Raw genomic sequence first — 27,394 nt, 5'->3', positions numbered from 1 at the left:
ACATTGGAAGTATATAGCTACTGGCATCCATCAGAGTAAGATTTCAGTAGATAGACAGTCTGCTTATGCTAGTCCTGGTTATCAGAATATGTTTTCCCAGATGGCACTACAAACACCAGCAGCCTACTGAAATCATTGCCAGGAGGAAAATAATATGTATAGGTGGTGGTTGTTAGGGAGGGAGAGATGTTATTGCAGAAGGATGTCAGTAACCCAGCAGGAGGATCTGCATGCTATTCACATGATAACTTGAGTCTGGGAAAAGAGGAAGATCCTTCTTGAATCTGGGAAGGGAAATAAATAGGTGGGGAAACTAGCAGAAAGCACATTAAGAAGAAAAAGAATTTGATAGCAAAAGGGACAGCAAGAACAGGAGAGCTCAAGAGTGCAAATGTGCATAAAGAAAAGGAATAGTGTGGCTACATCTCAAATACAAATAGCCCTTCTTCATCCACAGCTGTTAATAACAAGAACCTCAAACTTTCTAAAGTATACTTTAGCCTACATTGCATAGAATATAGAGCTGAAAATCCTGAAGGATAAACAGCAAAACAGAAGAACACACATCATAGAAGTGATACTGTTCTGTTTCAAAGATGTTAAGAATGACAATGCACTAAAGCATAATAATTTTTTAATAATGATGAAAGGGGCACAGAAAAAAATAGAGAAGAGATATTTGAAACAATGAATTAAAATGTGAAAATATTGGAAATAAGTAACTCTTGTAAAACTTTTGTTTGAAAGGGTACTGATGTATGGTTTAATGCTTGCTCTTCTGTGATCTGTATTGAAATATTGAGGGTTACAATTTTCTTGAAGGATAAGACTTGCTTATCAGTAAGCGTTAGATTAGTCTGTGAAACAACAACATCCAGTGGGTATCATTATTCTTATTCTGGAACACATAGAATCATAGAATAGTTAGGATTGGAAAGGACCTCAAGATCATCTAGTTCCAACCCCCCTGCCATGGGCAGGGACACCTCACACTAAACCATATCTCCCAAGGCTTCATCCAACCTGGCCTTGAACACTGCCAGGGATGGAGCATTCACAACCTCCCTGGGCAACCCATTCCAGTACCTCACCACCCTCACAGTAAAGAATTTCTTTCTTATATCAATTCTAAACCTCTGCTGTTTAAGTTTCAACCCATTACCCCTTGTCCTATCACTACAGTCCCTAATGAAGAGTCCCTCCCCAGCATCCCTGTAGGCCCCCTTCAGATACTGGAAGGCTGCTATGAGGTCTCCACGCAGCCTTCTCTTCTCCAGGCTGAACAGACCCAACTTTCTCAGCCTGTCTTCATATGGGAGGTGCTCCAGTCCCCTGATCATCCTCGTGGCCTCCTCTGGACTTGTTCCAACAGTTCCATGTCCTTTTTATGCTGAGGACACCAGAACTGAACACAATACTCCAAGTGAGGTCTCATGAGAGCAGACTAGAGGGGCAGGATCACCTCCTTTGACCTGCTGGTCACACTCATTTTGATGCAGCCCAGGATATGGTTTGCTTTCTGGGCTGTACGTGCACACTGAAGCTGGCTCATGTTCAGTTTCTCATTGACCAACACCCCCAAGTCCTTCTCCGCAGGACTACCATGAACTTCCTTTTTGCCCAACCTGTAGCTGTGCCTGGGATTGCTCCCACCCAGGTGTAGGACTTTGCACTTGGCATGGTTAAACTTCATGAGGTTGGCATCAGCCCACCTCACATGTGTGTCAAGGTCCCTCTGAATGGCATTCCTTCCCTCTAGCGTATCAACAGAACCACACAGCTTGGTGTCATTGGCAAACTTGCTGAGGGCACACTCAATTCCATTGTCCATGTCAGCGACAAAGATATTAAACAAGACCAGTCCCAACACCGATCCCTGAGGGACACCACTCGTTACTGATCTCCAGCTGGACACTGAACCGTTGACCACAACTCTTTGAGTGCGACCATCCAGCCAGTTCTTTATCCACCGAGTGGTCCACCTATCAAATTGATGACACTGCAATTTAGAGACAAGGATGTCATGTGGGACAGTGTTGAAACGCTTTGCACAAGTCCAGGTAGATGACGTCAACTGCTCCACCCCTGTCCATCACTTTTGTAGCCCCGTCATAGAAGGCCACCAAATTGGTCAGGCAGGATTTTCCCCTAGTAAAGCCATGCTGGCTGTCACCAAGCACCTTTCTCTTTTTCATGTCCCCTAGCATGCCTTCCAGGAGAATCTGCTCCCAGATTTTGCGAGGCACAGAGGTGAGACTGACTGATCTGTAATTTCCCGGGTCATCCATTTTCCCCTTCTTGAAAATGGGGGTTATGTTTCCCTTTTTCCAGTCATCAGGAACTTCACCTGACTGCCATGATTTTTCAAATATGATGGCCAGTGGCTTTGCAACTTCATTCACCAGCTCCTTCAGGACCCGCGGATGGATTTCATCAGGTCCCATGGACTTGTGTACATTCAGGTTCTTAAGATGGTCTCAAACCAGATCCTCTCATACAGTGGGCCCAAGGTCTAGGTTTTCACAGTCCCTGCGTCCGCCTTCCAAGACTCGGGTGCTGCGGTCAGAGCCTTTGCCAGTGAAGACCGAGGCAAAGAAGCCATTCAGAACCTCAGCCTTCTCCAAGTCCTGTGTAGCCAGTTCTCCTCTGCTGGTGTTTAAAAATAGTCTGTAATGGCAGAGTAATGACAAGGGCTCTTTCCTATCCTGCAGGCTAAACCAAACGACATGATGGATGTCTTGTTTTCAGTGTTAATAACTTTTAATGCACTGTTCAGATCTGCTTTTGGCTGGATAGAAAGTGTGTTTTTGCTGGACAGGTTGCTTAAGTTTATGAAGGTTTCAAAGTTTTGAGTAAATTAAGGTAGAGATAGAGAATTACTTAATATGCATGGCTGTGGTGGTCATCTATGACTCCTGAATCAGTCTATCTGACACCTATTATGGAAAAGCTGAGTAGCTGTGTCTCACAGTTTGACCTACTGTACTGATTTTAAAGAACCTACAGATACAAATGTGAGTATGGGAGGGCAGTCATTTGAGACTGACCTCATAAAAATCATGTTTACATTGCACCTTTTAAAAAGACATCAGCATTGTTTCAGCAAAAGTGGATTTATTGCATGGTATCTAAAATACTTCGACACTGTGGAAGAGATCCAAAAGGACACATGCTAAGCATCGCATGCTTTCCTACAGTCTCTCCTACACTTTGTCTGCTATACACACTTCTTGTTCTCAGTCTCTCTTGAGAATCTTCAGAATATTTTTAAGTCTGCCTCAGAGTATGAAAAATGCCAACTAAGTTAAAGGTGAAGTGACTTATAACAGTACTGGTGTTATATAAGCTTTCATTGTTATGGGAATGTTCCAGACTTATTTAATGCCTCAATTTAATTAATCTCAAGTAGGAAGACTCCAGCAACTCAGCTCTAAATCCTAGTAAAGCCACTGATCTGAAAAAGGCCCAGCATGCCTATTTTGCCGAATACATGTTTTCTTAGTGATTAAAAAATATCTAAACATGAAGCTCTTCAGTTCTGTATTGTTTATGAGAATACATTTGCAACATATGCTGCCAATTCAGTTGAATATATTTGTTCCCTCTGAAGTGTGAACATTATTTTTAACTCCTTTAAGAAATTGTAATAGTGTTGCCTAGTACAGAAAATTGCTTTTAAACAACCCTATCCAAAATTCTTAGTGTAAACGCATGCATGTCTCTGAGCAGCAAAAAATAAAGCGTTAGAGGTAGAAGCCATACTTTTAGCTTTCCTTACAAATAAACTCTGTGTATGACAGCTGTGCTACTACATAGTTACAAGCCAGCTAGGACAAAGGACAGATTTTTGAAGACTGTAAAACTTTAGCCTTTAATTTTCTGATTATTTAGATAACTTCCAACCTTGATGGAATTGCCATAATAACCATAGCAATCATGGAAGACAAGCCCCAGCAGACCAATTTGATAACAGAATCTTGCAATGGTGACTTAAGCAAGAAGGTGTTAACGAAATGTAGCATACTAACCAGCAGTAACACTTGGCATCTTTTGTGATGTCCAGCAAATGCTTTCATTTCTACTCCTGTGAGGAGGAAGATGTTTTTTTAGGAGGATTGGCAAACTGGTCACCAGATTTCTCATTGCAGATGCAATGTGCAGTCTGTTGACCAGTTTGCCAGTTGAAAAGTAATACTCAAGAAAAAAAAAGACAAACAACAGAATATTACTTGTTGGGCTGCTGGATTTTGCTGGGTGCAGCACAACATGATGCAAGAATGCAGCCTAGCAGAGGAGAAAGAGGGAGCCACTTCATCCTCCCCTTAAGCAGGCTGTGATGCATGCTGAAGCTTGGCTGTAGGTCTGTCCCATTCTGTAAGCAAGCTCCTGGCTCCTCTCTGGCATCTCCTGGGTATGTGTTTCTGCTGCAGGCTGAGTGCCTGCTGAGTTTGTTCTCTGTCCTGTCCTGTCCTGCATGCAGAAGCTCCTCAGAGCCAAGCACAGGTCCTCTAAGGGAAGGAGTAATCTTCCTTTAGATGGTTCTGTCTGACAGAGACAGAACAGCAGAAGCAGTCAAGACAACAAAACTGGCAGCCTTCCAATCTCCTGCCAAGTTACCCCTTTCTCCAACTCATCCCCTGACATAACACATCATGCAGTATATGCGTTATAAGCTGTGAACAAATAAAGATATTTGCAGCCTACCAACCTGCCTTTCAAAACTGCATTTTATTCTGCAAGCTAGTGTATTACCAAAGAGAATAAAGATTAGATTGTAGTCAAAATAACATTCAAAAATTATGATGATAACCATGAGCATCAGAGGAATCATCTTGTATCTGAAATAAAAATACATTTCAATCTGAATTCATAAAATAACTTTGTTTCTTGACTAAGTAGACCCTGTTGATTTGTGGCAGTGGTGTGAGATACTCGGCAGTTATTTGTGTGTGGGAAAAGCTGTTTTGCGAGGGTTGGCTTGCTCTTCTTTTAAATAGATTTTAAATTTTATTTTAATAGGAGTAATTGGAGCAGATGTGAAAGGACATAACCTGCCATGTGAGAACCAGCCAATTACATCCCGAGTTGCTATGATCTGTGGAACATCTTCATGCCACATGGGGGTAGGTTATATGCATAGCCCTAATTTGTGTGGAATATGCTAGCTAATGTTTTTGAAGGGAAAAATGACCTTTGTCCTTCTCACCCTTATCCTTTTCCTTGATTTTTTTTTCTGGTAACTCTATCTTTACCTTTGGATATTAATTATATATTACCATGCATTTGCTATTAAGCAAGAACTTTAATAGTAGTAGAAATCAATACTGAAAAATGACATGGAAAGTAAAAACCACGATGCTGGAGTGGCTTAAAGAGCAGCCTGAAATCTGAGCCAAACACTCTGAGCCTGAGTTATCTCTTACAAGCCTGTCACTAATGCGTTACAGAATAGTGTCTTTGGAGAAGGAGTGCATGTCTTCAGTCACAGCCCTTCTCCCCCACCTCTTCACTTAATCAGTGTAAATCCTTCTACCTCTGAAAGTTGCCATGATGTATAGAATTATGATACGTATCATGACTAAAAAGAAAAATCCCAATAAGCCATTTTCACTTTGCTAATTTTTCTCAGTAAATTAATACAAAAGCTTTTCCTGAGATTGCAATTCAAATTTAGTGTCTGCTTTTGACATTTATACCTTTTTAAAATGTATGAGTCTAAAAGCATTCCCTTTAGATAAGTACCCTTTTCTGCTGCGTTTTTTTTTTTTTTTTGTTTAAAACTCATTTTGGTGTTAAATTTTGACTGATTATAACTTGCATTTTTCCAAAATGAGCAAATGGCAATGGAGGTGTTAGAGAGGACTAACATGCTTCATGGAGAGAGCTCCAGCGGAGAAAAATAAAGGAAGCTGATAATAAAATGTCAGGCTTAACAGTAAGTTAAGTTGTCTTTGTAGTAACAGCATGAAAATATGGTGATTTTGAGCATCAATAAATGGTGATCTTGTCACACGGATTGTAGTTCAACAAAGCATTTTAGCATATGATTGAATTTAAAGGTGTGAGTAATCCACTATTGTGAAGCAAAGCATTGAAAAAAAAAACCCAAACCTCAATTGGAGTATATTTGGATTCCTTCCTAAACAAGAGTTTCAAACTCCACACTCTCAGCTTATTCTGGCTTTGATAAATTATATTGGTACTTCTTTGTCTACCATAGGGCAGGTAGGGCACCCTGCACATACCAGTTCTGGGGGAAGAAGTCCCCCTTCGAGCCTGCCACTACGTTTATTATTTCCAGGTTTTTTGATGGAGGTTTCTGCCCTCTCTGTGTGAACCCTTCCTAACCTATTTCATTTACTTGAGTTAGTTTAAATTCTTAAAATGAGTTAGGTACTAAAGACATAACACTGGCCTGAAATGAGCTGAGGAGCTCACAGTTTCCCCAAAAGGTAAGGGCAATGTTGAGCAGCTGGAAATGGGCCAGCTGGCTCTAACTCACTCCTTTAGTATAACTAGCCCTGGAGGAGGAGATGTGTGTGGTTATTTGTTCATTTTTAATATATGTATATTGGTAAGTTCCAGCGTAGACCCAGGTCACAGCTATACTTTGTTTTGTTTCCCAAACTAGAGCATTACTTATCAGTGTAAAGACTTTTGCAGCACTTTTTGTGTGTGTGCTCTATAACCATGAGAGACGTGGCCCCATTAAACCTGTTAATGTAACAAAAGTGACCTGATAAAGTCCATGTTGATGTTAATCGATGTTCTGTTGTCATTAAAGCAACCCCAAAGTCATACACAGGCTGCACACCATAGACAAGGCAGAACCTTTTAAGGCTCCTAGACACTGTAAGCAAACTTGGGTATAGATGCTTGTGCAGTTTTAGGCTAGATTTAACTAGATGTGTATTTAAATGTAACTACTCAGCATTTTATAATCATTTCCTTAACTGCTTTCCTTCTCTCATCTGCTGAGAGGTATAACCATCTCTAGGCAGCAGACAATAAGCAAATTCTAAACTTCTCTGGATTTAATCTGTGAAAGGACTTTGCTTTACTGTTCTTTTATCTATTACCTGCATAGACTGCATAAAGTAAATGTCGAGCACACAGAGCAGTTGTATTTATGTTTTAATGAGACCTCTATGCAGCTGCATTTGGCTGAAATTAGCTGTTCCTTTTTTTAATTAGGGCTATAAAATGAAAGTATATTATACTTGTGTTTTGATAGAAATATATATTTTCTCTCTCCCTGTGCACCAAGGGACCCTCAGGGCTACAGAGATTAATCATCGAGTTTAATTTAATGCAGTGGGAGAGAGACCTGTGTGGTCAGGCGGGTATTAAAAAGTACCTTTGATCTGCCTCAGGTGCACTGAGCCCCAGTGAGCCAGCAACAATAATACCTTTGTGAGATGATCAGAGACGAGAGAGGGAGAAAATGGCCTGTGTGGAAACTCAAGGCCCTCCTTTGTTGTGGTTCTGGCAAACGAAAGAGCCAACTGTCAGGAGAAATTCAGAAAACAGAAAGCAGGGTGAAAGTACAGTTGGATTTCTTTCAAGGGATCGTAACAGGAAACTGTTCAAAATCATCTGCTATGCCTTGCTTTGCCTCCTCCCCCTCCTGTTCTGGTGAGGGCAGGAGTACTACTGCTGGTGTATGTGTGTTGGTCCAGTATTTCCATTCTCTACACCAAATACTCCATGAGTCACAGAAGCAGGTATTGCTTGAACACAGCATTTACTTGAAGAGAAGCTGCACCATGACCCAGTTTTTCATTACCTCAAGGACTCTAGAGATCTTGAACAAAAGACTTTGCTAATCATGCCTTTGATATTTTAGAAAGTACAAATGTGGAACCTAATTTTACTCATGGCTATAATAGTTTAATTTGTGGTAGAACTACCATTTTTAAGTGAGGATACACTTTTGGAATTAACCACTGGCAGTTTGGGGTAATCAGACACACACAAAGCATTTTGTGTTTCTGTTGAGATACTTGAATAGCTCATGAAAGAAGCAAGAAGCAGACTGTAATTAGGTTACTGATCCAAGTCCAGGTCTGAGCTGGTTGTTGCTGAAAGTCACTGCCACCTCAGGGCTCATCCATTTTCCATGAGCAAAAAGAAAAGAAAGGATGGTTTTCTGAATATTTTTGGACAGTTATTCATTTTACATGATTCTCTGCTGCCTCCTTGCCCTAGAAAAGTCATCGGCAGAATCTGCATTTGCCATGGCAAGTAAGGTGTCCTTTTACTTGTCAAGGGTTGTCTCTCAGTTTAGGGCTGGGATTCATTTGCTGCAGGTTTGATCTCCCCCTGCAGCATAGGTATTCCTTTCAAGTGATGGATACTCAATGGCTGACTTTCCTGAGTGGGCTGCTGCATGTCGCTATGCTTTGCAGACAAGGGCTCTAAGCTCCAGCACCCACATTCAGTTTTGGAACTTTTAGGAGACTTTCCTTGTGTAGCCATGGAGACTACACAAAGTGTGTGAGCAGTTTTTCACAGTAAAATAGCAGCAGGTTTGAAGCATTGAAACAGGAGCTTGCATGTTGTTCCTAGCTAGTAGTTTGCATGAGTCTAACAGACATGCTCTAACTTCTGGGAATAAGGTAATTGGTTTCACTAAAAGCCTGGCTTCCTGTCAGTATCTTATGGGGTTTGTGGGATATTTAAAAGGTTTCAAAAATCCTTTATTTTCTCCTGAAGCCTTTATGTGATTTAGAAGATACAGGTAGATATCTGCATTCTTTTGTCCCAGTCCTAAACACAAGCATGCTTGCCCTTTTGCAGATGTATGAAACCACCAAGAGTTGAGTTTACTCTTGGGTGCCAGTTAGCAATCAACAAAAAAGTAATATGAGGAAGCAGTGTGGCAGGGGAGTTGGACACAGACATTTCCTAGTGTTCTTTGGAGCAAGTGATCTAGCAGTACTGCTGCTGCTTTCTGGTTTTAAACTGAAAGAGGGTAGATACAGACTAGCTTATAAATATACATATATATATATATGGAAGAGATGTTTTACAATGAGGGTACTGAGCTGCTGGCACAGGGTGCCCAGAGAAGCTGTGGCTGCCCCATCCCTGGCAATGTTCAAGGTCAAGTTGGATGGGGCTTGGAGCAACCTGGTCTAGTGGAAGGTGACAGTGGGTTGGAACAGGATGAGCTTTCCAGGTCCCTTTCAACCCAAACCATTCTCTGATTCTCTGATTCTGTTCTGTAGAACATGGGAAATCTTAGTATATGGGAAATCTTATAATATGGGAAATCTTGCAGTTTCCCATACCTGATATCAGCCTAGCACTCCTCGTGTGGTCACCTAATTCACAAAATAAAACATCCTTTTTCCTCAAAGTAAAAGAATCTCCAGGTCAGAGGAAACTTACCTAACACTGAACAAACTGGGACCAGACAGGGACTAGGTTTTGGTAGCCAGAGGTAGTGGAAGGAATTTGAAGTAATTTAAAATGGTAAGCAGACATAAATGATAGATCTGTAATGGGAATAGTGAGAGTGCTGAGGGTTATGAAGTCGCTAGGAGGGCAGAGTGGCTCTTGCCCCAGACAGTGACTTTTATGGAAGACAAGAAGGGACATGCAAGCAGAGCTGCAAGATTAAAAAATACTGAAGCCCTTTGAGAGAGGGAGAAGGGATTATAGCATAAATCTGCTATTTATGCATACTGAATAAAGTAGGAGAGATCCATATAAAACAGCCTTGTTGATGAAACACATAAAAACCCTAATTTCTGCCTCTTTTGTTGAGAATTAGGCTCACTCAGAGATCAGTGCTGTGCTTTGCACTTGTCCCAGAACAGTTGTTCCATTATGAAAATATTTGTCATTCTTGCTCTAACACCTTTCTGGATTCACAGCTGAAGGAAATAGCCAGAGCAGCTTCTAATGGGAGCACTGTCTGGCCTGATTTCAGCTTACTGAGGCAGAGGGGGTCTGAATTTGGTGGCATTGAGTCCCAAATATACAGGGTGTGTGTTCCCTCCTATGCACGTTTAGGGATGTGTCTATGTTCTTCTTCAGTCATTCCTTCTTCTTCACCAGCTCTCTATTTGAAACTTATTTTTTTTGAGGGGATTGTCAAGGCATCTTTTCAGGTTTAGGTGGAAACTCTCTTTTGCATCTGTTTTGTTACTTCTGTGACTCCTGTCATTGTGAACTACCTCACCTGGCTTGGTGCACAGTTCCTTTTTCCCTGGGTGATAATGTGTGTGTGGTTTGAAGCTTATAATTTAGGAATTTTTTAAATTGGAGAGGCACAAGTAGTTTATCTTCTATTTTTCCTTCAGATTTACTATATGATCTAAAAGACAAAGCTTAAGCAACTACATGAACAGCAAAATAAGCAGATAATTTTGCTGTCCCAGTGTTTACTATGGATTATTCCAGGAAGAATATCTTCTGCTCTCTTTTATCAAGCCTGCCTAGTCTTTGCCTGTTTTCTGCTAAAGGAACTTCAGCCCAATTTGCTTATTCTAAATTTGTTCATTTGATTCTCGTGATGACTGGCAAACACAATAGAGCTTCTTTGCTCCACAATATCCGCCCAAGCTGCCAGCTTTGTTCACACAAATAGAGTGTAAAGCACGTTTCCACCCCCAAAAGCATGCACAGTACGTGTCCTTTGCAGTACATCCTGGAGTGGAGACTGCAGAGACATGCTGGCTCAAAGTGTTCTCATAGCCTGATCTCTGTAATCTCGGTGGGAGCCAGACCAGCAAGTGGATTCAGTATATTTTGGCTCTCATACGAGAGTCTCCTCTTCAGAACATGCCACGTTGTTAAAGCAGCAGACTTCTGAGTAATTACTGCGCAGGGACTTCTCAGCTGCTTGAAATCATCTGTGATGAGAGGAAAGCTTGCAGGGACAAAATAGGCTGGTACTTGCTTTGCCAGCTATATTTAATCTAGTGGGATGGCACTAAGCAGTGTGTTTTGGAGTGAGTCGGAGGGCTGCGTGCAGCACTCCAGCCTCGCACTCTTCACTTGCTGCCGCACATGCAGCCCTGACATGAAACGTGCAGTCTCCGAGGGGACAGGGCTAGAAGCCCAGGGCAGCGCATCCCAGTGCCAACTGGCTGTGACCCAGGGTTTAGCAAAGGCAGCAATTTGTCCTTCTCCTGACCAGGGGAAAGGGGCTGGGCTTGGGAGGGTCAGGCGAGCAAGAAGGGGAGGAGGGGGAAGAAACCAAAAGCAAACCTGCTAAAGCTAGGGCAGCCTAGATGAGTTTTTGAAATGATCTATGTGAGCTCTATGAAATTGATAAGTCCTCTTGCTTTCTTAATATTCTTCTCTAAGGCCAGTTCTGCACATGAGTCACAGAGCTAGTGTCTTTCAAATGGGAGAAATAAATTAGGAACCGCTCTCCCTTGCTCTGTCCTCATTCAGTTCAGTTCTGCTGGCTTATATATAATGCATTTGGCAGCAGTTGCAGTGCCGACTTCCCAGCTAATGAAGACGTTTTACATTCAGGGAGGGCTGCATGAAATGAAAACCACATTGACTTCATGACTGTTGTTGCAGGTTGCCCGTCCTCAGTGTACACAGATTCAGCCTTCTGAGGAAAAGGTCACAGAGCCTATTTAGGTGCCTTTTCAGCCTGTGGCCTTAGAAGAGTTATATATCCATAAAACTGCCGCCTTTTACTTGTCCCTCAAAGAAGTCCTCCACACCCTTTCTTAATGAGACTGACTCGTTCCATGTTCTAGCATCTTTGGTTTGAAAAAGAAACAAACAAAACTGTAACATCCCCTTTGCTGGCATTAATTTGACACTGTATGCTTTCCATGCTTCGTTTTGTTTTTAAAAGGCAAGAAGTAAAATATTTCTGCTAGCAGGGTATATAAAAAAATGTTGCTTTTCTGACCTCCTTATTATATTAATAAAAACTAGGAAGACTTCAGTAGTGGTGGGAGATCATGTGCAGGCAGCCTCCAAAACCCAAAGCACTTACATGCAGAACTAGTAAACCACAAAGCTTAAGATCTTGCAATGTAAATAGGAAGTCGGAGAGTTTACTTTAGAGCCAGCAGTGGTGAGTCTGTATAATGTTTATTTCTGCTTGCCTCCCAGCCTTTCCTAAAGCTTGGCAGAGATGAAAGGGAGGCTTGCACAGTAAATGAGTTATTAAAAGGTTTTGTTATGAGCAAGATTCCTTTGTTCCTGGCCTGACATAATTCAAAGCTCAGGTGTATGCCTTGGTGACTGGGAGAATGGGACATTCCTGTTTAGTGTATGCCTGTCAGAGATGTCCAGGTTTTGCACCCCATTGCTTTGCTGATAATCAGCCTGTTCCTGGGAATGTAGCTGAAAGCAGTGCAATCACTGTTGTATCTAAACTAGATAATGCTTAGTAATATTTCCTTCCCCTTTGTGAACAGATCATTTGGGTTCAATGACTCAATGAATAGATGAGGACAGAGTGAATGTTCTGAGAAATATCCTGCTTGGAGACTGTCTGAAGGCAGATGTTCCAGAGACATCTCACTGACATCAGTGAAAACACTTGCTATGAAAATTCCAACAGTCCTGGTGCTTTCCATACTGGGGTTAACTGTCAGCTACCCTGTGTGACACAAAGTTGTGTATTAGGGTGTTGGATTTATAACACAAACCCTTTCTGCAGTGTCTTCTCTTTGGTGGTCTTAGGGAATGAATGGGTTCTTGTAGGAGCTGTTATTCTAGTTCTGTTGGATGGGAGTCTGAGGCACTGCATAGTTTAGTAGGGTTTTAATTGTTATGTCTTTACTTTTACAAACTGCTCCTATCCAGTGCTTTGGGAGTGGATGACATATGAGCTGGAAATTTTGCCTTTTATGTTGTGAAGTTCTTCCATGTTCTGAAAAGACAGAATTACACACTGTAGACAATAGTATATTGCACTGTATGATAAACAATGTGTAAACCAGAGATCTGTTTTCTTCCTTCCTTAGATTTTATGTTCTTTCTGATGTAAGCACAATGTATGTAAAGGCTTATGTTGGGCCTCTTCCAGGTCTGACTGCTAACAGGGCTCCTGTCCTGTTCCTTACTCCTTTCTCACATTTTGCCTTAGAAAGAGGGAGTGACAGAGACAGAGCTTCTTACATCCTGATGTTGACACTAGTTGGATTTATCTGGTCTGACTGCTGGAAATATCAGGCAGCATAATTTGGGCCTCTCTACTTGAAGCAGTGTGCAACCGAAGGCTACCTGTTAGTAGATCCAGCTCTAGAAGCTAGCACCTTGCACCTTTATTTCCTAACTATAACAGTTGTTTCTTTGAAGCTTGGAGGGTTTGGAGGATTTTGTTTCTTCTGTTGTAGGAAGCAGGTTGTCTTCTGGATTCTGTAGCTGAAATTATAAATGAAAAATGCTGAATTTGACTTCTTTCCTTGATGTTCAGATAGCACAGCAGCACTCCATTCTAAGGGACAAGATAAATAAAGTTAATATTGATTCATATATATTCATTATTCTTGTTATCATTCACAAAAGTCCATCGGGAGCAGTGGCCCTTCATTGTACAGAAGATTTTTGTCTTTCCTTTTCTGTGTTCTTCAAAGAGATGATATCAGATTTGACAGGTACAACACTCTCATCAATGCTGTAAACTAACCACTTCTGACTGCTCCTCTCTAGACCCATAAGAATGTAGTAGCCTGAAGCCCACAGTCTTGAGCAAACCCAAGTGAATTCCTGGAGTGTTCTGTTCTGAGGAGAGCTGGATGGGGGATTCTCTCATATCACAAGTGTATTTATGTGTAAAAAATGTCCCTTCTAGACCCCTTGTTTAGCTTGGCTTTGTGAATAGTCAAGAATTTATTAAGCAGCCTGCTTATTCTGTGTGTTTAAATCTCATGATGAATAAAAATGACTTCCTTTTTGATGCTCATTTTCTTACAAGAACTGAATGGGACTGTAAAAGAATATCTAAAATATAAATGAAATGAGATATGATAAGGGATAACTTTGGTCATGAGTTAGGTTGTCTCTGGGTCCTGAAACAAGTAAACAGAATTTTCAAGGGGATGCAGCAATTGCATGAAACGCAACTTCATAGTTTTCTGTTTGAAGAATTTGTAGTTAGCCATATTTACAATGAGTAATGTGGAATTTGGGGTCAAAATCCCAGGTTTTGTTCAGTGTTGTTGGTTTGCTGTATGACTGTCAGACTGTTGCTTTTCCTTAGTTTACTCACGTACAATATGAGCATGAAACTGAAGCTGTGCAGGCAGAGATCTCTCCAATGAAAGGTGTGATAACAAGTGCTGTTATTATATTAAGTACTTTATGGTCCACCAAGGTGGTATAGATGCGGCAGTATTTCTAAGTATCCTTTTATTTTTCTTAACTGCCACAGTTCTCCCAGTCAGGGGAACTGTGTTTTCATCGGTACTTGGGCAGTAGGCTTTTTTTTAAATTTCCATTTCCAATTTTATTCCCCCTCTCATGAATCAGGAGTTCTTCATTTAAGCTTCCTGCTCCAGTAGTGGGTGGGGGAATCTTAGAGGGGGCAAGTTTAATAAGGGAGGAAGTAAATCTCTTCTCATATAATCATTCTGGGAGCAAAATGACGAGAAGCATTCGCTGCTGCTTGTCTCCCACTGTCAGCTGAGAATCACAGTTTATGCTGAGTTCATTGTTTATAACTGTGGGTGAAGGCCTGAGGTCCTCTCTCAGTGTTTACTCTGTCCTTGGGAGTTTGTCTCAGTAAGTAAGGTCTGAATAAACACCAAGTAAGGTTCTCAGGATTTACCCATTTCGTTATTCAAATGTTTAAAAGTACATTTAAAATAGTGTATGATAGCATATCCCATGTAATGTAAATCTGCTCCCAGTAACTCAGGGCTATTGCAGAAGATTCATTTTACCTGTAAGTGTGACATTATAGTTGGTAGTGGCCTTCGCTGATACAGAAGGAATGCTTACCTAAAGGTGAAAAAGAAAATAAATCTCTAAAATGAACTGTATAATACATCAAATAAATAAGAAAGGCCATAAGGTACATGGGAAGGACATCCAGTGTAGAGAAATACACCAGACCGCATTTGAAAAGATTTTGGTTTTCCTTGATATTTTCCATTAATTGCATTAAAACTGCAGGTTTCAAAGAGTAATTCTCCCCCATAAATAATAAGGTTAGGAATAATACCTGCATGCAAAAAAACCCTCGAGCTTTCTGTTTAAATGCCACATTTGAGATTTGTTTCTCACCCTTGCCTTGTATTTCTGCTGCATCAGCTGCTAAGCTCCAAGTTCTTCAGCATTGTCAGTATCTGATAAGAATGAGTTAACTGAGTTGGGGTTATCAAGAATTGGACCACTCAGAGTGCGTATTAGAGACAACTATGGAAATACTATTAAAGAGAAGGCAAGGATCTTATGATACAGTCTCCAGGAAAGGGTATGAGACAGGACAATGTTTATCTTCATGTAATTCACATTTTTGACATCAGCTCTTTGGGAAAAGATCAGTGCTGGAAATCTCTTATGGAGCCCCTCTGTTCCTGTGCTGGCCCTGGACTACACAGGGTTTGCCTGGTAGGCTGGTGGGCTTTTCTTAAGTATCATTTGGAGATGGAGTTGTTTTTGTATCTGGTGACTGAGTGTTGTGGTTTAAACTAAATCTGCAAAGTTCCCTCACTCACTCCCGGAGTCCCACACACACTCCTTCCCCCCCCCCCCCCTCCCCCCCTCCCCCCCTTCCCATTCCCGGAGGGATGGGAAGGGGAGCCGGAGGAATACAACTCCCACAGATTGAGGTAAAATCAGTCCAGCAATTAAGGTATAACACAAATCACTACTGCTACCACTAACAAATCAATGTTAGGGGAAATAAACACGGAGAGAGAATACAATACCACCTGCCGACAGGAGCCCAGCCTGGAAGACAGAGCTCACCCCTCCCCTCCTGGCCAGCTTCCAGTTCCCTCTCTGAGCCCAGCCCGGAGGAGATTTAACCGCTTCCCTTCCGACCAGTTTCCAGTCCCCTCCCCGAGCAGGACGTGCTGTGGTATGGAATACCTCCCCGACTAGCCCAGACCAGGCGCCCTATCTCTCCCTCCTCCCTAGCAGAGCATGAGCTACTGCTGAACCCATGACACTGAGGTGCAGCATCCACCAGTATTTGTGTTACATGTGCACAGTTCCTAACCTTTCAGGTAGGTATAAGGTGTCCCTAGTCTTCTAAAATAAGATAATGCTGCAGGTGGTGTCAGAGGCATGTCTGTTTAGAAACCAGAACTGAAGTTGAAGGGCTGTGAGCTAAAGGAGTCATTTTAAGACACTTTAAAAACTCCAGTGCTCTTATACTAGTCTGACACTTATCTAGAAATTGTCATCCACCTCAATTCACTGGAGGCTGGGATGCATCCTGGGGAAGAATTATTGCATGTTTAACCTGTTTCTAGGCTCTTCCCTAAGCCATCTGTTACTGGCCACTGTTAACAACATGCTAGCAAGCTTTATGGATCTTTGGTTTGACTTTTTGATTCTATTTTATCTTTAAACATTAAGAAGAATTAGTTCATATTGTGATAAGCTTTCAGGAATGTAATTTACCATAGCAGCAAACTGTAGTGTTATAAAGTGCATATTTAAAATGGCCTGCAGTTAGTTGTCTGTGCTGGAAGATTTATAATCTTCACATAAACTGGCACTTTGTGACACTGAGTATCTATCATTGGAAGAGAAGTAAAAATAAATGGGTGGTATAAATTGTTCTAGCTCATTTGAGGCCCTATATCCCCAGTGAGCTATTGTTATGAGAGGCACAGAAGTAACTGCTGTGAGTCATGGAGCAGCATTGCTTTAGAAGGGTACATAATGGCATTTCAGCAGAGGACACAAGTAGATGCTATGGTGTAACCAGACAACCTTTCAGTCCATTTATCAAAGCACTTGCAGTTCCCATTTCAAGGAAGGCGACACAGTAAATATGAGCAAAAGAAAAAAGTTTATCTGTATATCTGGATCCAGACATTTCACTAAATAAAACAACAAAATAAATCAATGCAGAACTGCTAGTGCTTAAGTGCTTAGTAAAGAGCTTGTGAATCCATCACAAATGTGGGCTGGTTTTTTGTTGCTGTTTTGGATCCTGAAAACAATTTAACAGATTAAGTGTCTTTTTTTTTGCCAATTTATGTAAGAAAACTTGACCTTTGTAAACACAAAGAAAACAGTGATATGCTACTGTGTTCCTGGTATATACTTTCCGAAGCTGAAACATAAAATATGCTTAATGTTAATGGATACTGATAAACGGCATAAGTAAATCTGTGTGAACATTTGAGTCAAAATTCATCTAGTTTAAAGGTTTTGTTTCAAATCTGAGCATTCGATTGGGATCCTTGATAAGAGATTTGAAGTTCTTGCAAGTTCTTGAAGTTCTCTGATTTACACATGGTGGACATTGAATGAGCCTGGAATGATTACCGATGGATTCATTGTTATTTAACTTCTTCCAGAGCTGAAACTCTCAAGTTGTCCCAGGCTTTGTTCCAAGTTTGCTTCCTGGAATAAACACAGGAGGTTAACCTCACACCCAAGGAATACAAACTTACAGGGGTGCAAATTTTCTGTTGAGGAGAGCAGTGTTGTTTTTCTGTGTCTGGGGAGAGCAAAAACCCAGACACAGTTCTAGAGGCAGATCCTGTGCTTAGATTTTTCTCCATTCCTTTTGTCATCTCCTGGAGATCTGTCTCATAGAAGACTCTTAATGACATAACTGTTAATCTGAAACTACTCTCTAGACCTTCCTGGCACCTCCTTGTACTCATACAGAAGCCGTTTGATCCACTTGTTCCAGCCCTTCTCTGGGGTCATGGATCATGCATTTGTGATACCTCTGATCCTCCTGACAACTCCTTGGTTATGTCATGGAGAGAGATAATGAGAATATAGGTTGTAGTCTGTCCCTTATGCTTTTATCACTATGTATATGGAGGGACAGGCTCTATATGTACAGTTAGGAGGTTTGTTTGGATGGAAAGGAGCTAGAAAGACAGTGCTGGTGTCCTTGTGGAAGTTCAGTGGCTCAGTATTGTGCATTGTTTGGATTCCAGCACTGTTTCTGAGCTGGAGCATCAGCTCTGGTCTTGTTCTGTCCTAGTGAAGAGAAGATGAATTGGGAAGGTTTAAAGCAGCCTTAAATGCAGTGAGTTGAGCTCAACTTCCTCACAGTTGAGTTTCCTTGTCCTCATGAGGTAGGCAATATATAGTGAAAATAAAATGCATACTCATCCTATTTGATTTAGTTGTGCTTGAAACATTCTTCTTCCTCTTTGTCATTTTGCTAATATTTTTTTCCTTGCAGAAAAGGAGATTTATTAGAAATACATTTTTTGGCAGAGAAGTGATATTAGCATTTCCCCATTTAAAATGAGGTAATGATAAGACAAACAAAATGAAGGGTACTGGAGCACCTCCTGTATGAAGACAGTCTGAGAAAGTTGGGGCTGTTCAGCCTGGAGAAGAGAAGGCTGCGTGGAGACCTCATAGCAGCCTTCCAGTATCTGAAGGGGGCCTATAAGGATGCTGGGGAGGGACTCTTCATTAGGGACTGTAGTGATAGGACAAGGGGTAACGGTTAAAACTTAAACAGGAGAGGTTTCGATTGGATATAAGGAAGGAATTCTTTACTGTGAGGGTGGTGAGGTACTGGAATGGGTTGCCCAGGGAGGCTGTGAATGCTCCATCCCTGGCAGTGTTCAAGGCCAGGTTGGATGAAGCCTTGGGTGACATGGTTTAGTGTGAGGTGTCCTTGCCCATGCAGGGGGGTTGGAACTAGATGATCTTAAGGTCCTTTCCAACCCCAACTGTTCTGTGATTCTATGATTCTATGGTTCTATGATTCTAAGAGCATTTTGCTTCCAGTACAGTTTTCATTTTTTCCTATTTTATATTCTGCTTTTGAATTTGGAGGTTTGAGTGCAAAGTGAAGAAGTCAGAAGTTTACAGTAGGAGAAGTAGGTACCAGTCTAGCACTGCATTTTCCCCTCAGGAAAATGGCAGGATTTTGTAATGTGAAAAATAGTATTCCATTTAAAACAGATCTCAGCTGTGCAGATATGCTGGTTAATATTTGAAGGCTGAAATCAGTAGTATTAAGAAAAAAGAGAACTTTTAGATCTTTTTGTATGATCAAGTAATAAGAGCACAGTCAGATGAAGGAATTAACTGTGTAATCTATAGTGTGTGTTTGCACGATGTCAGCAACTCTGCACTAGCACTCCTGGCCCTGGTTTCCTGTGGAATGTGCGAGGTCCCTGGGATCTGTCACACAATGCACCACATAAAGATGATGAGTAGAGGTGGTTTTGCTGGGCAACTGACCTCCTAGTTTTGCCCATGATAATTTATTTGTGTGGCTGTACCCTAAGACATACTAATACCATACATACCTTGGCTGAAAACTGATGCTGCACATTGAAAATAAGCATCAAATACCCACAAGTCAGCTCAGATGAAGAAGCTGGAACTGGCTGCTATCTAAAAACGGGCCACTGTGTAGAGGTGTCTGATGTTAAGGTGTACAGTGAGTCAGTTAAGCCCCATAGCATCCACTGTTAGAAGGTTTTCTCAGAAATGCAACTTCAAACTGGCTTCTGGTGGCAGACCTCCAAAAAGCTGCTTATACAAGTGCAGCCTGTGACCTCTTGCCTTCCCTGCTCTTGGCAAGGGCCTCATCTATTGCATTTTTAAAAGTACAGTAAAATGCAGCTGAGTAAAACAAGGTGGTTTTCTTTTTGCTAAATTTGATTTTTTGTTGTTGTTGTCAGTTTTAAGCAACCTTTTAGTTGATGTCTTCAACTGTTAAGAACCAGGATCTTCTGGGTGAGGGGTAAACCCCAAGCATTGTTTTATAGCTTCTGCTGGTGGATTAGTGGTAAAGCAGTAAATGTTTGAGTGTGTGGTCACCCCCCTTGATGAGGAGACTGTCTGGTAAAGTCATGTCCAGTTCTCAGTTTTTGAAGCGTGCCTAAGGAGATAGAGTGATGTTCTGAGAGACAAAGTGCGTGCTGCAGGAGCTGTCCTCAACAGCTCTTTCCTACTTTCAGAAAATGAAGAATATGAATATGCAGAAGCAGACAGATTTCTGTCTTATTCTTCAGTATCTAAGCATCTGCTGTCCCTCATTTGAAGAGGTGTTTCTCTTCGATGTATGGACATTTGCTAATATTCTTAATTATGGACACCAAAAAACTTGGGCCAACATGTTTCCTATGGGTAGGTACCTAAGTCCACATTTGGATACTTAACTAGCTTCGTGTTCTAAGTTGCTGAGCCACAAAGCAATAGGAAATGCTTCTGGCTTTTTTGAAAATCAGAGTATCTATTTAAGTGTCTAAATACAAGCGTTAGCCTAGGTCTTCAGACAATAGAAATCAGCACATCTCCATAGAAGCTGATGGTTAATATGCTGGTTTGTACAAGCTGAGGCTTTGGCTCCAAGGCTGGAAGCGCTGATCCAGATGAATTTCCTTTATACCATAAATATAAATTAAGTACCAGTTGAATAAGTAATTTTATTGTGATTCAACATATTCTTTCATTTAAAATCATTTAAAAAATTAAATACCTTTCCTTATTTAGCCTCAAATAAAAATCTCACAGTTAAAATGTGTAATAATCCCAGTGAAGTTTTCCTCTAATCAATCCTTGTTAGATATAAAGCCAGGTTGGGCAGTATATAGTCCCATTGCAGAACTCACCTGAAGTATTTTCAGAGATGAGGCAATCAGGTTGCCCTGGAAGTGTGGTTTCTTTACTGGGCATTAATCACACACCTTGTTTGGTCTCTAATTTGTGGACCAGTTAATGTTTTATGGCAAATTTTGAATATTAGAAATAGTTCTACATGTGTGTCATTCACATTTTGCTGCCCTTCTCATAAGGGTTGCTATTTGGAATGAGTGGTAACAGTAGTCCCTAAGAATTCATATGGATCTCCTAGTTTTAGGTTGTGCTGAATGTTTTGTCCAGAAAATAACTAAAGCAGGGATTGAACTGGAAGATGAGCTCTGAATCATCATCAGAAATCCCAGATCCCAGTCTGCATTTTGATGCACGCTCCTTCTATGTTTCTCATTCCGGTAATTTTGACTGATGGGTGTTATTGTGATTGGTTTGATTTTTGTCATACAAGTTTGTGATGTGTAAATAAGCAATATCCTTGTCTTCTTTCTCCACTTCTCAATTCCATTTTCTGGGTATAGACTCTCTTCTGAGACCCCTCTGGCCAATTGCCTCAGGCCCTGAACTAAATAGGCACACATACCTCTGCCAGAGCTCCCGTCCTGCAAGCTGTCACCCTTTGCACTTTCCTCCCATGAAACTGAAGGCAATGAGGGGCCACGGATGGCACAAAACCATGTCTTTACTACAACCAACACAAAGAAACCAACTTGGGCAAAACAATTCTAAATCATAGAATCATACAGTAGTTAGGGTTGGAAAGGACCTTATGATCATCTAGTTCCAACTCTCCTGACATAGGCAGAGACACCAAACACTAAACCATGTCATACGTGTTTCTGTTTCAACTTTCCTACCATGGGCCACTCTCTGGCCATAAGTTTATGCTTTTGGGCAGTGCCCAGCACCCTTTGATTCTCTTGCATGATGGTGTTTTCTGGTTTGGATTGTATCTGCCTTTCTGTCTCTTTCAACCTTGCCTGGCTCCAGAGTCAAAAATCTTATCTTGTAATATCCTATACTGCATAAATGTTGCCTGATGTCTTTGAGTACTGTTTGTTTTCTTGCACAACCTCCATAGACATAGTTTGACAATTTTGTTTTGCTTTAATTTATACTACTGCCATTCTCATAACTAAATGGGAGTTTCTAAGGCTTAGTAAGCTACCAGAGTTCTGGGTTTGGCAAACCTTGCCTTGGCAACAGATGATGGAGTGCATATTCTGCAAGGCATTTATAAAAGGGATTTCATCACATAAGCCAAAATTCTTTAACTGCCTATAAAGAGATTACCAAAATAATCTGTGGACAGATTTGCTGAAGCAAAATCCCGAAGTCCACATTCTGTATCTATGCTGTTGTCCCTCAAGTAAGTTCCATATTTCCAGTGGGATAAAGTTAGCTCTGTGCAGAAATTCTTGTGGCCTAGTCTTAATATCAATGCAGAGCAACTCTGTCACCGAGGATGGCCCAAGGGGTGCCAACCTGTCACATGGAAGAGCTTGCCACCACAAGCTATGCAACTACATAGCAAACTGATGATGGCCAGGGAACATAAGCTTAAAATATAATCAAATCTATGACTGGCGGTATACGAGCGATAGGAGTTGGAATATTAATAAATTTTAATTTCCTTTTGTGCTCTGAAGCTTCTTCTTGTGTTCCAAGACCTTATTTTCTCCAATATATTTCACATCAGGCTAAATCCTGAATGCTGTTATGTGTTTAATATGTAATTACTGCTAATAATAAATACATTTAAAGAAGTTGACTGTACTCATCATAGGGTTAACCTAGAGAACTGTCCCCAAAGTTAAGGGGAAGCTTAGTTTTAAACCTGTTTAGTGCTTGAGAAATAATGCCAGGTGGCTGTTTTAGGGTAGACATCAGTTCACTGAAAATACAATTGCATGTCCCAACTCCACCCAGTTAATATATATGCCACCAGAAAGTGCTGTTATTAAATCACACACTCAGTAGCTATTACTATGACCTAAGTTTGAACCAGAAACCTAGAAATGAAACATTCTTGGGTTTCCCTTTGAATTCTCTCCTTCTTTTATGAATCTCTTTCATTCTTTGTCAGAGTGTTGTGGTCAAATAGCTATATAAGACCCATCTGTCAGCAGAAGCAAAATGATACAGTTTTCTTTAATACAGGATTTTATGCATCAATGTAAAACCTCTGAATTGAATGACTATTGGTATTCTCAATCCACACTCAGAAACTTTGGAAGTTAAAAGTCAGTGGAGAAGTTAATGAAAGTATTTGACTTGTCAGTGATCAAAGTTCAGAACTGTAAAGAGCATTTATTAGTTGGTGCCTGATACAATGCTTTCCCTTGTGGTTTTTTTTTCCCTGCTTTCCATTAATATCTTAGATCTTTTTTCATACCTGCCTTAGCCTAACAAAAGCAGCTGTTATTCTAAATTTCTGGCTATAGAAGCTGATAAGTGAAGTGATTTTCAAACAAATTTTCTGGCTAGCTTCTCATTAGCAAATGGTTACTCTGAAAAGATTTGTGACAGTAGAATGAAGGCTTAATTTTCCTTTGATGTAAGTCAATGTAAGTCAAGAACAGTTCACAGGAATTTGTTCTACTCTCTCTAGGGCATACTGCAAGTAAACAGAGAATCTGATAGTGATACTACAATGCTGTTAATATGAGAGACCCAATATCAGGAAGCAGAAATGAAAATGGAAGAAGATGGGTATATAGCAGTATACTTTAAGACTTTAAAGATAGATACTTTTCAGGTAATAGCCAAATTTTCCAATAGTGTTATTATATGGAATTTATATGAGCCTACATCAGCAACAAATTAGCTAAAGTAGCAAGTTCTGTTTCCATAAAACTGCTTTTGCCAGTGTGGTGTGTTTTACTTTATCTTGTCTTTGGTTGTCTTAACATTTACATAAACTTGTTTACATAAACAAGCATGTGCCTGATCATTATAGCTAGTTTAGCAAAACAAAGCTAAGTAAAATAAATTTTGCATTGCAACTTGCTCATTTGATAGGATGGCAGAATGCCTACGTGATGCTCCTCTGGGTTCTGTTCCACTCCTTGTACCAAATGACAGGCCTTAAACCTGAACTTAGTTGCGATTAAAGGCACTGACTCCTCTGATTCACTCATATGAGCTGTAAGTTAACCTCTGAGTGGTAAGTTGTGCTTTTTCCACGTAGCCTTTTACAAGAGAGATGGATTTTTTTGCATGTTTTTGTTTTAGAGGGAAAGGCAAGTGGGAAGGGCTAAACCAAATTAAATACATGACAGATCTCACATATTAGTGCCATTTAAGCAGGTTCTTTCATACTTTAGCTTAGTCCTACATAGTGTTATATATTTTGAAGATGTTTTTTCATTTCTGTGGGCTGCCAGATGTACTGCTGATACCTTCTGATCTTAGGTAATTTGACATTGATTTTCCTAGCACACGTCAGGGTTGAAATCGGCTCTGTAACTCATCCAAATGATCTATTCATAACAGAAAGTGCCTTCTGGCAGTTGCACCACAGCTGAATATTGTTAAACTGAATTCATCATTTCATTTGTTTCTGATTGCTCTATAATGTTTACATATCTTACGTATTAGTATGATCTTTTATAAAGCACACACTGAGGTTAAGTCCTCCCAGACAGAACTTTTTTTCCCTTCCTCTCCTTTTCAGAAGGTGTTGAACTCTTTCTCCCTTCAAATGAGCAGGAATCTTGGAAGTGTTTAATGCTTGTCTGAAATGATGGGCTCACCAAGTAGGACTGTGTGTGTTGAGGAGACATGGAAAGGTGACATTTTCCTGCACAAAAGGATTCTTCCCCCTCCACATAGAATAACTGAGGTGGAATTGCTTGTCTGAGTGTAATACTTCTGTAAGTAACTATCAGTCATCACATGGCAATGGTCTTCCTGTGGATACGTTCAACTGAAACATTTATAGACACTGCTTATGACTGAATGAGTGGATAGGCTCAGATTCTTCTAATCACCCTTTTTCAAACTCCTGATGCAATAACTGGTGCGCAGATATCATTCTAACATCTAGCAGAGGATATCCTCTCAGTGTTTCAGTTTCACTGTATGTAAAAAAATAAACATTAATATGTCTCACAATAGGATTGTGTCACGGGATGAATTTAAGTTAAATAGAAGGCAGAATATCGGAGGCTCCCTTTGAATTTGGATTTTAACTTTCAAAGAAGGATGACATCTCTTGTTTGCTTTAAAAATAAGAATCAATTGCCCATAAATCTAAACCAGATGTTGTTTTTCTATGAAAAAGATTAAGGATTTTCTTAAGCTCATTAAAGGAAAAAAAATAATGACAATACATTGATCCTCCTATATCATCATAAGAATGTCTGAAGGCAATGGAAAGCTATGAAAACAACATGGTATCAGTGTAACAAAATTAGCTCTAAGTCTGGCAAATAGTGCTTGTCTTCTGGGTTCTGCAGCAAACTTTGCACTCTTTCTCCAGCCTTATGCTTATGTCTAGTCTTGTGTTTTAGTGGGATGGGGTGGTATGTGTACTCAAACACAAGTTGGACTTCTTCTTGTGAAAATACCAATGCCAGCTGCGACATGGCTTGAAAACTGAGGCGTCATCCAAATATTTCAAGGAGGGGAAATGGAAACCATTTGCTATTTCTTATGCATGTATCTATGGAAGAATGTTCATGCTGTTGCTTCTCAGAGCTTGTGTGACTGTTTTGGAGAGTATGTTATTTCCTAATTTTCTCACTTTCCATGTGCATCAAAACCCAGAGTCTGAAAAACGTGACTTAAACTCTTTAAGTGGAAGGAGGATGATGCCGTATGCGGTATCACTAAAGCCCAGTGTTATAGCAAATGTTCCTTATTCCAGTTGAAAGTTTCCACAGCAGAAAAAAACATGATAACCTAGTACCCCACTGACTATATTCATCAATGTGGCAGTATGCAACTCCCTCGTTTGCTCTGTTTATGTGTTGAAAGTTTGCTGGGATGTGTACAAATGATAGTTCACTAGTAAGATGATAGGAAACTCTCAGTGTAATGTGAGAAGAGGCAGCTTGGAAATATTCTGTCCTGTTACATTCCTGTGGGTGTCCAAAATACTAGGCCAGAAGTACTGGCTCTGGGGAGAGGTTTGGTCTTTTAAGCAACCTAATCCTTTTGGTGCTATCAAATCAATTCAGTAAATTGTGGACTAATGATAGAAGAAAGGGGTTTTTTGTGTGTGTGTGTTTGTTTTAAACTGTAGTTCTTGAGGTCTAAAACTTCCCCTGATTTCACAAAGCATCTTTGTGCCTTTAAGATCCTTAGATTATTTGGTTTCTTCAGACTATATGATGTTAGATTTTAAGCTTGATATATCTGGTGTACCTAGATTCTTCCTTCAGAAAACACAGGAGATTACTGCAACATTTGCTGCATCAAAAATATTTTGAGATGGGACTTCAAAAACCCAGGTCCTTTCTGTCCTAAATGTTCCTTTCCACCTATAGAGACATGGGATGTGCCCACAGCAGTGGAATGGGAATGAGACAGGACATTTGGGTTCTCAACATGTTTCCATCAGTAGTTGGGAGCAAATATTAACTGGGAATTTTGACCGTATTCTGTGTTCTTTGCAAGGTCAGCAATGTGGAATTGGTCTAAAAAGCAGGTTATTTTAGGATTTGCTTTCTGTTGCACTTCATTTTGTTATTGAAATTGTAAAAGAAAGCTTGCCCCATAGAGGTGTTGAAAACTCAAAGCTGTAATAATTTGTAGTTTTAAGAGAAAACAAAACAAAACCAAATGTCTTTGCAGTGTTTTTGACGTAGCTTCATCCACTTGGAGTCATAAATGCCTTTTTAAATTCAGTGCAGCTATTCTTGCTCTTTAATGGGTTTAGTCAGCCAAGATCTTACGCAGACACACAGGCACATGTGCCCACATGCATCTTTAGTGAGAGTAAGTCAGTGTGTTAGAGCTGATAGAGGAGAACTGAGCAAGACTCTCGTATTTACTAGATGTGTTCCTAAGAGAAATGGGGATTGTTTGACACTGTAGTGGCGTATTTTGAGAAACCAGTTTGTGTTGTTTTGCTTTCCTACTTAACTTCATGACAAGAATCAGCTGTAATGTCAGCTTATGGCTTGAGCAGACTATTGTTTGAGCAGCAACCTCCCTGCTGCTGTATTTACTAAACATGTGTGATGCACAAACGCCAGTAAACTGCATCTTAGAGCATATTTCCTAGTTGCTAGCAAAAAACTGTTTTTAAAGCTTGGCCTGTTTAAATCTAGAAGAATGTTCATTGAGTTTAACAGGAACAGGCCTGAATTTTTAATTTTTCCTCCTCAAACTATTTTGATGTGAAGTCCAGGCCTTATAGAAATCAATAGCAAACCTTAAGCATCCTTCAGTGGATCTAGAATTTTGCTAATGAAGAGCAAGTTTTAAATATATAATAACATTGTCCCATTGACTAAGACCTCTCTTTTTGTTGTTCCAGTATTGCAAACATACAGACTTATTTTGTTAGTGGATTCTCTCACTTCCTCCTCTTGGAGTATTTCCCACCTTCTAGAGAACAACAGTTGCAGATTTAGCCATGCCATTAACAGGGACTGGAGGGAAGTGCATTCCTGCTTCACGGGATGATGTAGGTCTGCATTGCTGTTCTCTTTTCCCACTGAAATGGCTGGGTATGCTTCAGATA

General features: G+C 40.5%; 1 protein-coding gene across 11 annotated transcripts in view; it reads left to right on the top strand.

Annotated features, from left to right (window-relative positions):
• The window catches only part of FGGY (FGGY carbohydrate kinase domain containing), a 329,262-nt gene that overhangs the window by 253,589 nt on the left and 48,279 nt on the right, over positions 1–27,394 (top strand). For all 11 annotated transcript variants that reach the window (XM_034063471.1, XM_031050950.2, XM_031050943.2 and 8 more), the window contains one exon: positions 5,020–5,123. In XM_034063471.1, coding sequence (XP_033919362.1) covers positions 5,020–5,123 — 104 coding nt within the window. The remainder of the gene's footprint in view (positions 1–5,019; positions 5,124–27,394) is intronic.

Source organism: Melopsittacus undulatus, chromosome 6 (assembly GCF_012275295.1).
Source record: "Melopsittacus undulatus isolate bMelUnd1 chromosome 6, bMelUnd1.mat.Z, whole genome shotgun sequence".
Taxonomy (NCBI): domain Eukaryota; kingdom Metazoa; phylum Chordata; class Aves; order Psittaciformes; family Psittaculidae; genus Melopsittacus; species Melopsittacus undulatus.
The sequence above is the reverse complement of the archived record's forward strand: the minus strand, read 5'-3'. Positions and strand labels throughout refer to the sequence as shown.